This window comes from Pteropus alecto, unplaced genomic scaffold (assembly GCF_000325575.1).
Source record: "Pteropus alecto unplaced genomic scaffold, ASM32557v1 scaffold109, whole genome shotgun sequence".
NCBI classification, from domain to species: Eukaryota; Metazoa; Chordata; class Mammalia; order Chiroptera; family Pteropodidae; genus Pteropus; species Pteropus alecto.
In genome coordinates, this window is record NW_006494608.1 from 10,943,008 (window position 1) to 10,957,243 (window position 14,236).

A 14,236-nucleotide genomic window follows, 5' to 3' on the forward strand; every position below is an offset into this window, starting at 1 on the left:
GCGGGCGGCGGCGGGGGGGCCAGCGACCGCAGCCGGGGGGACGCGGGAGGATGGAGCAAGTGGAGATCCTGAGGAAATTCATCCAGCGGGTCCAGGCCATGAAGAGTCCAGACCACAATGGAGAGGACAACTTCGCCCGGGACTTCATGGTGAGTCCTTCCCCTGGTTGTCCCCTCCTCTCGCCGGCACAGGAGCCCACCGCCGCCTCACCCAGCCGGCCCGGACCGCCAGCGCTTTGTGTACCGCAGTGAGGAGAGGGGCGGAGGGGGCGCTCACCAACCCCAAAGGCCGGGTGGTCTCGGAGGCCGGCGGGAGGTGAGACTGCCCCCGCCCCTTGGCCTCCTTTCCCCTCCTCCCGCGTTTGCGGCCCCCTCTGCGGCGCTCGGGGCGCAAAGGGAGCCGCCACTGGGCCGAGTCGGCAGTCAGCACAGCCGCCGGCGACCACCTATTGTTTCTCGGTCCGGGATCCAGAGGCGGCTGACGTTCAGGCCGGGGCTCGTGTCTTCTCACCTCCCCATCCAACCTGCCCCTCCTGAGAAGGTCTAGGCAGGGTGTCTGCCCAGGGAGGAGAGCGGATCGCTGCTGACGGAGGAACGGGGGTGTTGAGGTTGGCATTAACTCATGAGGCCTCTTTGCTCAAGCTGGCCTCAGAAGTGGGCAAGGTAGGACTTCTGCCGTTTCTGGGTTCGCAATTGTTATCTCAAACGCCTGGGAAATAATTGTCCCTAAGGAATCTTGTGGTTTGCTTCATTTCCATTTACCCGTGTCCTATCTCTTGTTTCCTGAGACCCAGCTTGGAGATAGTGTTGGGGGTCAAAGTGACTAGGTTGAGGGGGTAAGTGTGTGTGTGGAGGAGGGTTATCCTGAAGGAAACCTACTTCGGACTCCCTAGGGGATATTGCTGAAGGCGGAGGGGATGTGACTATCACTTCCTATCCGGGGTGGGGGTGGGGAACTTGGGAACAATAGTCCTGGTGGGGCGGAGGCGACGATGAGGGCCGAAGCCCTGAACTGGGAGATAACCTTCGCAGCCTTCCCCCCTCCCTTTCCGCCCTCTGCTTGTGCAGGCGGGCTGGAGAGGAGGTTAAAAGTCTAGTTCGTGAAATTGCTTTAGATACATCACTATGAGGGGGTCAGATCCGAAGGCGTGGGACCAGAAGTCGACTTCCTACATTATTCCCCCCCCCCTTTATTTTTCTGTTGGACAATGTTCCCTTTAGGGTTGTTTCCCGGCTTAAGAGGCGGTGGTTACGGCGGCTGCTCCTACGGATATTGCGCAAGACTGGGGCGTTGGAAACCCTGGAGGTCTGAGGAATGGAAAAGGAAGTGGGACTTTGGGAAGTGGTTGCTCCTTAGCCTTGGCGGGATTTGGGAATGGGAAATAAACTAGGAAAAATTTTGCTCCTGGGCAAGCTACACCTCCAAGAATAATCAACCCGAAATTCTCAATTGTAAAAATAACACACAGTAAATGTATACAAAAATGAATGAGCCGCAAACCTTGTCTAGTTTTTGTTTAAAAGTACAGCTTAATTGTTTACAAGGTGCAGGTGAAATGACTATTAGTACTGAAATACTTTTTCACATTTTAAAGAGACTTCGGTCTAGTAAAGCTTTAGTGTTAAAATTCACAGCTTATAAAATAGATCCACAGTTTTATCGTTGAGCTTTGCGATTCCTGCCTTTCTAGACCATAATAGAGGATAGGATTAAGATTTTGTTAATGTCTTTTGAAGACCGGAAAATATAGATTAAATAATCTATGCGTTATTTCAAGCATTTTCCTCGATATTTAGCCTTCGTATTTTTGAAAAATTATCTTTTGATCTGAGGATAAAAAAAGAGAACATTTTCCTTAATTACTGAGAATTTTGATTGTGTTGGTTTCTTTGAATAGTGTCACAATAATGCATGCAGTCTCCTTTTTACTACTGTAGCAAAAATAGAAATAAATTGCTTAGAATTTTTAAAAACGTTTAAAACCAGTTTTTTTGCAGTCTTATTTTGGTTATAGAAGGAAGGATAGGTGGTGTGGTCTGTGGTCACTTTTTTGCATGCCAGTCATCTTGTTATCCCTGGACATATCCTGTCAGGAAAGAGCATTGTTTGGTGATGCAGGACATCAGGACAGGTGCCCAGTCTCTGAACTCCTATACAGAGGAAGTAGCCTTGGGGGTTCATGCTTTAAGGATGAGTCAGGGATTCCTATTGGAGATTTCATTTCTCAAGGACTAAATGAATTTCCTTTTTTTCTTCCGTAATACCCAGGGATAGCTAGCTAGGTGATTCTGCATTTGAGATTTGATGACTAAGGCCATTCTTTTATAGTGCTTGCCTTTTTTAATTCTGTGACTTGATAAGCAGTAGCTATAATTAAGGCTGCTTAGTTGGTGCCGCTTTTTCCTGTGACTGGAGGGAAACTGCCTTCTGCCATAAAAGAGGATAGAAGATTATCTAACTATTCTGTTATTCTTAAATTCTGATGTGTAGTAAAAATGCATTTTTAAATGTTAGCATTTCGGAACTGAGCCTTAGAGATAATCTAGCTATCATAACCTTATTTGACTATAAAGTAATGTTCATTTCAAATTTAGAAATTATGGAATAATAACTAATGATGCCTTACCCTTAGGAAAGTCGGATGGGCATCGAAATTGTGCTCTTTCCATTATTCTATCCAGCCTTCTCATAGTCTCATCACCCAAACGTTGTCTTTGTTAATGTTTTTTGTTTTTTTATATCTATATAAAATTTTTATTTATGCAAATAGACTTGACCTATATAAACTAGTTTATATCTTGTTTTGGCCATGAATCTATAATCTAGATCAGTGCCTTTTAAAAATATATATTTATTAAAGTACAGTTGACATACAATATTATATTAGCCTATTAATGTTTTTAATGCTTCTCTGTGACCCTGTGACCATACTACATATACCATTTTTTATTCTTGGTATTTTTTTTTACCTTAACATTTTGATGAGTTTTTCGTTTGTAAAAATGGTTTTAAGTGATTCCAAAATATTTCACTTATCTTAACCGTTTCCTTGTGGTTGAATATTTAGACCATTTACTGCTATTAAATATCATAATTTTGTAATGAACATTTATGCATAAAACTTCTTTATTTTAGATTATTGCGTAAGTTATCTTCCAGTAGTGGAAGTACTAGGTAAAAGGATATAAACATTTAATACATGTTTATAAATAACTTTTTGAAGAAGTCGTGTCAGTAGTATAGAATGTTCATAAAATATCTTGATCTTTGATAATTTGATGGTTGGAAAATGCCATCTTGTTTTAGTTTGAATTTCTTGATGACTAGTAAGGGTAGAAATTTTTCCATCTGTCATTAACTATTCTATGAGTTGTCTATTCTTCGCTTTGGCCTGTTGTCCTCTCATCCTCTTAAAGAGGAGAAAACTAAGGTATTGTGATGGCGTATACTATGGGGCTGAAATGATTGCTTACAATATCAAAGGTTAAACAGCTAATTTGTGGCATTTCCAGAACTTGATATCAACTATTTAGACTTTTAGTCTTCTTTACAAGATAGCAGGAAACAATTATGACAAGTAAATGTATAAGGTAGGGTGGTGCACATTCATGTTTGACAGACCTGGGTTTTACTCCCTTCACTGCCATTGGCTAGCGCCCTGACCTTGGACGGGCCACTTAACAGAAAACGAGATAATTGAGTTCCCTCATCTTTAAAAGAAGAAAAATACCTACTCTACAGGACTGAACTGATATTTAGTCATCATCTAACAATTTATTGCACTGAGGTCTGTATATCCTCGTATCTATATGTATTTAGTTACAGATTACTATAGAGTTAGAAGGAAAGGTATCTGGGCTTCATTTTTAGTTATTTTCTTTTGCTTTTTAAAGCTTTATCATGTCTAAAGTGTTGAAACCAGTAAATTTATTCTAATCAGGCTAAAGGTTATCTAATGGGCTTAGACATTTGTATATAAAAAAATCATCAAAGATGACAGTTAAGCTACAAGCAGATATGGCAGTTTCAGCTCAATAACTAGTTCTCTCTCCACTTATGAAGGTGAAAAAAAATTAATAAGTATGCTCAGTGGAGTATTTAAAAAACAGAATGCAGCAGAGATGTGAATTATAGAACTTAATTTTGTGAAACATTGGAAGGAGAGGATTTATGGACATTTTTCTAAGGCTAAACGGATGTATAATACTAAACCATCCTATATTAAAATGCTGTTTAAAATAGCTGATATTTTAAATTAATCTGAACTTAATTTGTCAATCAGAGGTAACCACGAAACTACCATAGAAGTTATGGATTTGAAGGGCTTTAGTCTATAAAACCATTTGTTGTACAAATAGTAATCCTGACAGAACTACTCAAAACAACCAGTTTGCTTGCTTTGTTATGATTAAACAATTGTTATATTGTTTTTTATTTTACTACAGTAATGTTAGTAGTTTTATAAATTATTTTCAGTAGAAAGGAAATTAACATTTTTCATCTCTGTGCTAAACACTACCAGATGTTTTACACTCTCTTATTTAACATATCAACATTTTATAAGATAGATTTAACCTGTATTTCACAGATGAAGCAACACACTCTGAGAAGTTAAGTGTCTTGCCTGACTTCAGAACCTGTTCTTTTTATCATTTCTCTCCAGGATGCATCTGAGGGTCCTTAAGGACCTGGCTAAGACTAACTAGGCTAGTGGAGGAAGACGCATCACTGTACAAAAGGGATAGAGGTTTTAAAGTTGAATATGTTTAGGGAGAGGTAGATAATCTGCTGTAACTCATGCAGCAGTTCTCATACTTTTTGGTCTCAGCAGTCCTTTACACGCTTAAAAATTGTTGAGACTCCCAAAGAGCTTTTGTTTATTTACTGTATTAGAAATTAAAACATTTTAAAAAATAATTCACTTTAAAATAATGATAATAAACCCATTCCATATTAACCTGTATACTGTATTTTATGCCAAGTAATTATTCAAAACAAATAGAAGAAGCATTTTTATATTTTTGCAATTTTTTTAATGTTGGCTTAATAGAAAGGAGCTGGATTCTCATACCTGATACATTCATAATGTTGCAGCGTTACATTTCACACAGTATCAAGTGTCATGTACCCTTTAGAAAATTCCACTGTACCACTCCAAAGAGGATGAAAATGATAAAAAAAATTAATGTACTAAAGTCTATGCATTCTCATATTTACAGATGAGGAAATATAACTTTATATTGTTAGAAAAAGAGCTTTGACCTTATGGGCTCTCTGAAATGGTCTGGGAATGGGCTGTCTCTGAACCATACTTTGAGAACCAGTGAAGTAATTCATGGTAAAGGCTAAAGATGATGCTAAGAAAGGTAGGTAGGGGTTAGATTGTTTTTGCATCTATGTTATATTTTATTCTATAGATCAGTAATAGTAATTTTGAACAGTTCTACACTATAGCTCTTAGATTCACAGAGAAAGTGGGCAGGTGTTAAGAAAATAGACATGCTAGCTGCCAGCACTCCACTGCACTCCACCTCCTCTTCTTGCCCCAGTCTGCTTTACTATGAGTCTTCAGTTATTCAAATTCTGGTAGAAAAGCTGAGAATCATTACTATGAATCTCTGGAGAGCCACTTCCTGTTTTAAGAAAGGTAAGCAGTCATTTGACAGATTTGTGTTGTAGAAAGTTGATTCTGATGCCAGTATGAAAGATGGATTAGCAGGTGAGGAAGAGTATTTTGGAAGCTGTTGAAATTTAAGAAGTTAGATGAGGATCTGAACCAAACTAGACAGAGCTTATAAAGAATATGATAAGGATTAAGAAAGAAGCCTCAATGGGTAGTAAAGGAGAAAGGAGTATTGTAGTATGACTCCAAGGTTTCTAGCATGGTATGCTATCACTGAAGTTAGAAGGTACCATTTGGTAAATAAGGAATAAAGGAGTAACGAGTAGAGGATGTCAAGAAAAAAATGGAGGGGGAAAATTTCAATGTGGAAGAAAATGAGTTTATTTTAGACTTGTTGAAACTGAGGTACCTATGAGACATCTAGGAGAAACGTAGAGCCCAAGAGAGCAAAATAGAGTTAAAGATTTAGGAGTCATCGTATGAGCATGTAAGAGGTAATTGAAAGCATGGGAGTGAATAAGCGTATTCAGATGAGTATATAGAGTGTCCAGCTTTGGGTTGAAGAGCATCAGTATTTAAAGAGCAGCCCTAAAAGGAAGTACTGGTGATTGTTCCTGAGAAGGTGTGGTCAAAGAGAAGGGATGGGAACCCAAAGGATGTCAAAAAAGCCTGGGAGAGTTTCAGGAAAGGAGTAGTTACCTAAGTCATATAATTCTGGGAGGACCGGTAAGGTGAGGTTGAGAAAGTACCCATTCTGTTTGCCAGCTACGAGTGATTTGTTGACTAGAAAAAGCAGTTTTGGGTTGGGGTCTGGGAACAAGCCAGATTATAATGGGTCGAGTAGAAAATAGGCGAAATGGGTATAAATTCCTTCCATTTACTTTATCATTCTGAAAGTAGATGGCAGAAACTAGAGGAAGACCCAGATTGAAGGAGAGCTCCCCTCCCCCCCTCTGCTTTTTTTTTTTTAAAAAAAGGTAAGATAGAGACAATATTTTCCATAAATTCTTATCTGTATGTATATCCTTGTTTGTGAAATGATTTCTGTTTAAATATAATTTTGAAAGATAACAAGATACACCTGAAACTAATATAACGTATCTCAACTGTAATAGAAAAATTTAAAAAATTAAAAAAAATTTTTTTAAGATAAGAATTTGCCTTTTTGTTATATAAGACCTCTGAATTTTATTTATTTATTTCTTTTTGAAAATTTGGATTTGAAATGTTAGAAAACAGGAGGGGAGGAAAGACTGGAAGCCTGGCAAGCTCTTATACTGCATAGAATAGATAAGTATAAAAATTTTCATTGTTAAACTGTTTACTATTGTTTTAAGGTGTTTTAAAAATTAATAACAGCTCTATTGAGATATAATTCACCTACCATAAAATTCATTCAAGCTGTACGATTTGTTTTTAGTATATTCACAATATTTTACAACCAGCCCCACAGTCAATTTTTATCACCCCTCTCCCCAGACCTATGCAACCGCTAATCTATCTTCTGTCTCCATAGATTTGCTTCTTCTGAACACATCATATAAATTATTAAATTATATCATACAGTATGTGATGTGACTTCTTTGACTTATCATGTTTTCAAGGTTTATCCATGTTGTATGGATCAGAAATACTTCATTTCTTTTTATGACAATAATATTGTATGGATATACCACATTTTGTTTATCCATTCATTTGTTGATAAACATTTGAGTTTATACTTTCTAGAATATTTAGTATTCTACAATAATGCATAAAATGTAATATTCGTATTTTGTATTATCAATAAAACTGAACATTTGTAAATAAGTTTTTGTTAGGATATATATGTTTTCAATTGCCTTGAGTATATACCTAGGAGTAGAATTACTGGGTAACATGGTAATTCTATGTTTAACATTTTGAGGAACTGCCAGACTTTATTTAAAGCTGTACATTTTACATCCCCACCAAGAGAATGCACATTTTATATTTTTACCAATGTCTCTGCATCTTCATCAGCACTGTTGCTGTCTGTCTTTTTGATAGCCATCTTAGGGGGTGTGAAGTGGTATCTTATGGTTGGCTTGTAGGTTTGTAAAATATCTTAGTTTATGTAAATGGTTCTGTATGCCTCATGTGTCTTTCAAAACTGGAGCAATGGGAAATATTTTCCAGTCTTTGCATTTGTGCTATCTTAGTGCTTTCCCAGTGCTACTGGTTTAGTTAAGAGTTTCTTATCCATCCTTGGATGGGTGTCCAGTCAAACATTTATGTTCTAACTAACAAATAGAAGAGAACTTTTAAGTAATTCTGCAGACATGGCTCACTGAAATAGCACACTAAAAATCTACCTCAAGTGTTAATTTTAAGGAATTTTTTACTGTATTTACTTTTAGACTATTGTGAGTGTTTTTTCCCTTCAATATTTGACAGTTTAAAAAAGATTTTTGAAAAGTTGAAACTGAAAGCGAGACTTTAGTTAACATTTAAATAGATTTATTTTTTGTTGTTCCTATGTTAAATACTTACGTGTTTCTATAGCACTCATTTCATAAGATTCATAAACGTACATTTCTGACTTCCCAGACTGAAAGCCTCCACGGGTAGAGACTGGGACTTCATTATCACTGTATCCCCGTTGCTTAATATAGTGCCTGGCATTTAATAGGCATTCATGGCCATGGCATGAGTAGAAATCATAGCGAGCTTAATGCTGTAAGACAGATTTATTCTTCAGGTAGATTCCTCAAATGGTCCAGGGGGCTTGTCTCTTAGACCAGTGTGAGAACTGCTTTAACCAGTTCTATGCATACAGGTGTGCTTACACATTGATTATATTTTCAGTATCTACTGAAAAAGAAAATACAACATAAAATATTAGACTGAATTCAATAAAACCTTTAAATAAATATGATATTTATTAATTGTAATATCTTTTACAAAAATATGAAAAGTAGTTCAGTAAATGTTTTTCTCCGTATGTTGGTTGGTGTGCATAAAAATTTAGGGAACTACTTAAAGTATCCCCCACCCCTCAAATCGTATTTTGGGGACATTATCTTAGAATATTACTTTTAATAAAATGTCTACTTTTAACTTTTGGTTTTAGATTGCATTAATAAAATCCAGATATACTGTCACTGGCGTCTTTTCAAAAATAGTAGTATCTTGTAACTTGTGGGTATTTGGGGAGCAATTACAGCAATAGCCGTTGTTTTCTTCTTGCCTTTAGTTTCTTTCCTTTTTCAGTCCATTCCATATATCATACTCACTTTCCTAAAATACTGCTTTCAAGCGTTGGCATCTGTGGGATGAAGGAAAGCATACTGGTTTAAAAGTCAGGAGATGTGTGTGTGAGTCTGTGTTTGAGTCCTAGTGTTGCTACTCAGTTCTGTGTTTTCTTTAATACATTCGTATAGGACCATATTGGAAACATGGTTTTATTTTTATTATCAATATGTATATTTAAAAACCTCAAGGATCCCTTGGACAACCATTAAAATTATTGGACTTTAAATGCCAATGCATCAAATCCAAGCTCTGCTTTTTTTCAAACTAATTATATGTTTGTCTGTCTTCCTTATTTTCCTTTCTTCTGCAACCTCAATTTTATAAGTTTTGCCCTAGTTTAGAATCACAGGCCACTAGGATAAAGTCTATACTCCTTAGCCTGGCATTCCAGAGCCCTCTCAACAGTCTCACATTACGTTTCCAATGTTAAACTCCTGTACTCTGCAGAATTTCACCCTCTTCTCTTTGGAATAAGCTATTTCTTGTCCTTGAGCATATCCACTGAATGAATTAAATCTTGCTTGTCTGTGGTTGTACTGTTGAACATACTTTTTCCCTTTCTTGGAAAACTTTTCTGTTTTATAAACCAGTACTTTGAATATCAGAACACTAAAAATTTAGAACGATTTTGCTACATTCACCAAGTACTCAAAGCAAAAATGTAATTAATTTTTGCTTTCTAGAATAAATATTTTAGCCTGTTTATCTTAAAGCGCTTGTTCTCCATTGTAAAATTTGATTTTTAATACCATGAGGAAAAGCCTTTAATTAGATTTGTGTTGAAGACATGCTAAGGCAAGTTCAGTGATAAGCAGTACTAAACCACTCGTCTCTTCTAAGTAGGAGTTGATCTCCTCTCCCAGCTTTCTATAGTTCCTGTGGTATTTAAAATTTTTAGATTTACGCAATCAAGCCTTGACAATTATCTCTTTCACTCCGAAATCACACAAAAATGTTGTTTCCATTTGTACAATATTGTAGTGTCTGTGAACTGGCTTATGGCAGATATATGTAGTTACTCTCTAAAACTTATTCCTGGGGATTATGGAATGTGGATCATGTTAATCTCAGGCTTTGGAATTTATGCTAATTTTTACATTTCCTGTAATAACTTTTTAAAATGTAATCTGCATTTGAAAAACTATTTAACATTTGAGTAGCTACCCTGGTAGTCTCTAAAAGAATACAAAAATGTGTCCCTGTCATTCTTGGTTTGTCATCTATCATTCATACAAAATATTATCATTGAGTGCCCACTATGGCCGAGGTACTCTGTTTAGAATTGGCAATTGAAAATATGACAGTTGTTTTCCTCAAGAGGTTTACCTACTGTGAACAGACATGTAAGAAGCAGCAGAAAGTTTTTCTGGGGGCAGTGGATTGGCTTCAGTGCCAGTCTATGAACTGTTTCTGTTTATACATAATATTTTGTGTGTAAGCCCATTGGGGTGGAGTGGAGTGGGGAAGGTTCATAGCTTTTGGATCTCAAGGGACTTGAATTCCAAAAACCTTAGTACCTCTAGACTAGTAGAAAGATAATGAGCTTTGGAAGCGTATAGTTAGTAATTTCTATTCTGGCCCTACTATGATATAAACAAGTTATCTTGGAAAATTGGGAATATAATATCTATCAGGAAGGACCGAGATCAAGATGATAATGTATGTAAAGCTCCTAACATAGTACGTAGGAGGTACTAAGTAGTAATTAAAAATGTCATATTAGCTCTAATGGAAGTATATTTAAGACTTAAACCATAGAGGCAAAAGAGAGCCTAAATCAGCCTGAATAGATAGATCATGGACAGTTTCAGCAAAGAGGCCCCATTTGAGCTGACTTCTTAAAGTAAGAGTTTGTCAGGTGGATTAGGATAACAGGCATCTCAGATATAGCAAACAAACAGCATTTGCAAAGACAGAGATGATAAGAACTGTGGGTTTTAGATGAAAGGAGCAAGGCGGCAGTGTATAAAATAAGCAAATCCATATACCCACATAATAGGAGTGAGTTCCATAAGGGAGAACAGCTTACATGCTGAGTATGAGATGAATATGAAATTGGCCTCTACACTCCTGAATGTTTTGATAAGTGTTTTGATGTCTCATTATTGTGGCATAGTTGCTTAGCCTTACAGTTTGGTTGGCATAAACGATCTTTTAAAAATATAGTTCAAGCCACATGGTCAATGTTTTTAAATCTGGTAATCTTACTTTATCCCAGATAGATAAAGTAGTTCTCTCTGTTAATAGAGTTCTTAAATGGTTAGATCGTTGTTTTTTTTGGCTTCTGTTAAAAGCGCTATCTAAAAATTACATTTAAGAAAAGTCTTTAGGACCTAGGAAATATTTATAATGCTGGGACTCTTGCTTAGTTTGAATTTCTCAGCAAATTTTAGTGTTCCAGGAGATGACCCTTAGAGGTTTTGAGACTATACATTTGGAACCAAAACCAAATTAGGAAAGGCAAAGAAAGGAGTTTTATATCCCATCTACCAAAATGTGGAGTATAGCTTTTCTGGACACCTTTTTCTCACATTGTGTGCAATGGATTTACTCATAAGTTTGTTTAAAAAAAAAAATTAAAGCTGTTTAGAAATTAAGGAGCTTGTTACAGGTTTTACAGTTAGAAGTTGGCAGAGCTAACTTTGCCCCAAGTTGTCAAAGCACATCCCTTTTCTATGACATGATGGTGCCTAAGCCAACAGTTACATTCTTAGTATTTAGGAAAAGAGAGAAAAGGGGGACATAAATGTCCTGAAGATTACAGAAAAATTATTTGTTGGTGTAGATTTTTGTTTGCAACCTACTTCCAAGCTAGCTTAAGTGAAAAAAAGACTTGTTCACAGTGGAATACTGCCCTTGTGCTCCTTGAAAGACAGGGACCAAGAAATGGAGAGTCATCCATAACCTAGGTGACTCTTCATTTCAGCTCCTCTGTCTTTTTGTGGTTCTCTATATTTATTGGTTTCTCTGTCTCTCTAGGGTTTCTTGGATCTAGGGTTTCTTGGATACTTGCCTTTGCTTCTTGTACACCTGCTTTACTCTTACCTCTGCATTTTGACCTTCAGTGTTTGGGGGGCTACATGTGCTGAATAAAGGCATTCCTATGGTGACCAGCCTCACTCTTTCACTTTATTCGGTTTATCACAGCGGTCCCCAACCTTTTTGGCACCAGGGACCAGTACTCTTATGAGAATCTAATGCCTGATTCTCTGAGGTGGAGCTGAGGCGGTGATGCTAGTGCTGGGGAGCTGCAGATGAAGCTCTGCTTGCTCACCTTTCTCGCCAGCCGCTCACCTGATGTGCATCCCGGTTCTTAACAGGTACCGACGTGGCCTGGGAGTTAAAGACCCCTGGTTTAGGGAGAGCTCAGAATGACTAGAGTTGCTGTATCTTACTTTCACATTCCTGAAAGAACCAATCAACTTGCCAGTGAGGTGGGTATTGTAGGATAAATGTATGTTGTTGACCAAAGTGGAGACCTTATTCAGATGTTTATGAAAAGGACTTCTCTTAGGGAAGGAGCGGGATAGTTCACTAAATAGGCAGGCAGGCAAAGTATATCTAGCACAAAAATTCTTGAAGAAAAAAATGAAAAGCAATTTTTTAAGGTTTCAGCCTCAAATAAATTCTACCCACCTTCTTTTAGAAAAGGAAAAAAGAAGCATAAAGAGCCCTTATTTAGAGAACATTCTTATGGCTCTGGAAGAGCATTATTTCACATTACGGTACATGTTAAACATTAGACAAACTTTTAAGGTTTCTGTGTGGAAACTATAAAATTAAGATAATCTGTAAACTGCATGTTTATGGTACATAAGATTAAGTTGTAATTTTTTAGTATGTAAATACGTAACCAGACCATTACCTCTTTTAAGGAAATATTCTAAAGAACAATTTTATCAAAGTATTATATCTAGTCATTCTTTATTTATTCCCTGACTGTATTTCCGAAATTTATCACTATCTGAAAGACTAATGTATTTTCTTCACAATAAATTTTACATTAATTTAAGTACAATAATGTTGTGTTTGCCTGGTTGTCAGTGTACCTGTCTCTGCTGTGTATCTATCTGCCTGCCTTTATACCTCCCTGTGCATCTCTATTTGTCTTTTCATCTTTCTCTAGTTTGTCCAGTGGCCTATTTGTGCCTAAGATTTGTTAATGTGCATAGAAAGTTGGTGTTAGAAATAGATCAGCATGTACAGCTGACCCTTGATACAGACGCCCCTGAGCAGTTGAAAATCCATGTATAACTACAATTGGGCCTCCACATCTGTGGATTTAAAATACTACTGTGTAATTTAGAAATTTCCTGTAATTTTGCCTCGTTTGTAATTCTTCTAATACTGTAAATAGATTATATTTAAATGCCAAGGAGGAACATACAGTAGGTAGATATCAATAATAGGACTTGCAGCTAAAGTAATTGAATATGTTTAAATATTTACCTTTAAAACCTTTCACTGGCATTATTAGATGTTGCACAAAATAAAAAGGTTTATTTTTTAATTACTTTATAATTCAGTTAGAAAATTGTTAAAGTGAGAGAAATGTACTAGTCTTTAATATACTAGATGCTTTGGTTTTTACATTTTATGGAAAAGTAAAGAGGACGAGTTTTAATAGTTCAAAAGCTAGAAACAAAATTTTTTTTGTGAAAATCAACATTGAGAGGAATTATTAAAGATAAAATGAAGGCTTAAAAGGAAGCTTTCGTGAATGAGTAATTAGGTATAGGCATTGGCTAGCTCCACTTCCTCAGTCCCTTCTTTATTCCTTTAACCTGGCTCTACCATTTTGCTGAAACTTAATTTACTGTGCTTGGCTTAGATCTATACATATTTAATAGATACTTTATAGTAGTTTGTATCTTTCTTGATTCTTCTTTAGCATTCAACACTGTTGACTATCTTCTTTTTTCTAAGTCCTTTCTACCCTTGATGTTGAAGCATCATTTATACCCGGTTTTTTACCTACCTTTTTTAGTCTCTATTATTGGCTCAGATGTAGCATACTTTTTGATGCTCTTAGGACATAAGGAAAATATAATTGAATACTTGAATATTTAGAAATAAAGAATATAATCTTGTAATATTGACTGTAGTGACATGGATTATTCTACTGCTGCTTAAGAGTTTCAAAGAATAATAAAGTATTGGTATTTTCTCATGCCTTAAATTCTTGTGATAGATGGCAGATTATTTTTAAAGTATTTTAAAATGCAAATTAGTCTAGAGTATAGAATATGTAACCAATACATTTAATTTTCAATGGTTGCTTTGTTATATGCCAGTTTTTATATTGTTTATAAACTATATATTCTTTGCAAATCGTATATT

General features: G+C 36.4%; 1 protein-coding gene and 1 long non-coding RNA gene across 2 annotated transcripts in view; both read left to right on the forward strand.

Annotated features, from left to right (window-relative positions):
• The first annotated feature begins 6 nt into the window (after window positions 1-6).
• The window catches only part of PTPN12 (protein tyrosine phosphatase, non-receptor type 12), an 87,055-nt gene continuing 72,825 nt past the window's right edge, over window positions 7-14,236 (forward strand). Inside the window, exon 1 of the mRNA XM_006925398.3 lies at window positions 7-149. Within this exon, the coding sequence (XP_006925460.1) occupies window positions 51-149 (99 nt within the window). The 5' untranslated portion in view covers window positions 7-50. The remainder of the gene's footprint in view (window positions 150-14,236) is intronic.
• LOC112473541 lies at window positions 156-1,488 on the forward strand. The gene is made up of 2 exons (XR_003044061.1): window positions 156-662; window positions 1,221-1,488. It is a non-coding gene; the product is annotated as an uncharacterized LOC112473541 (long non-coding RNA).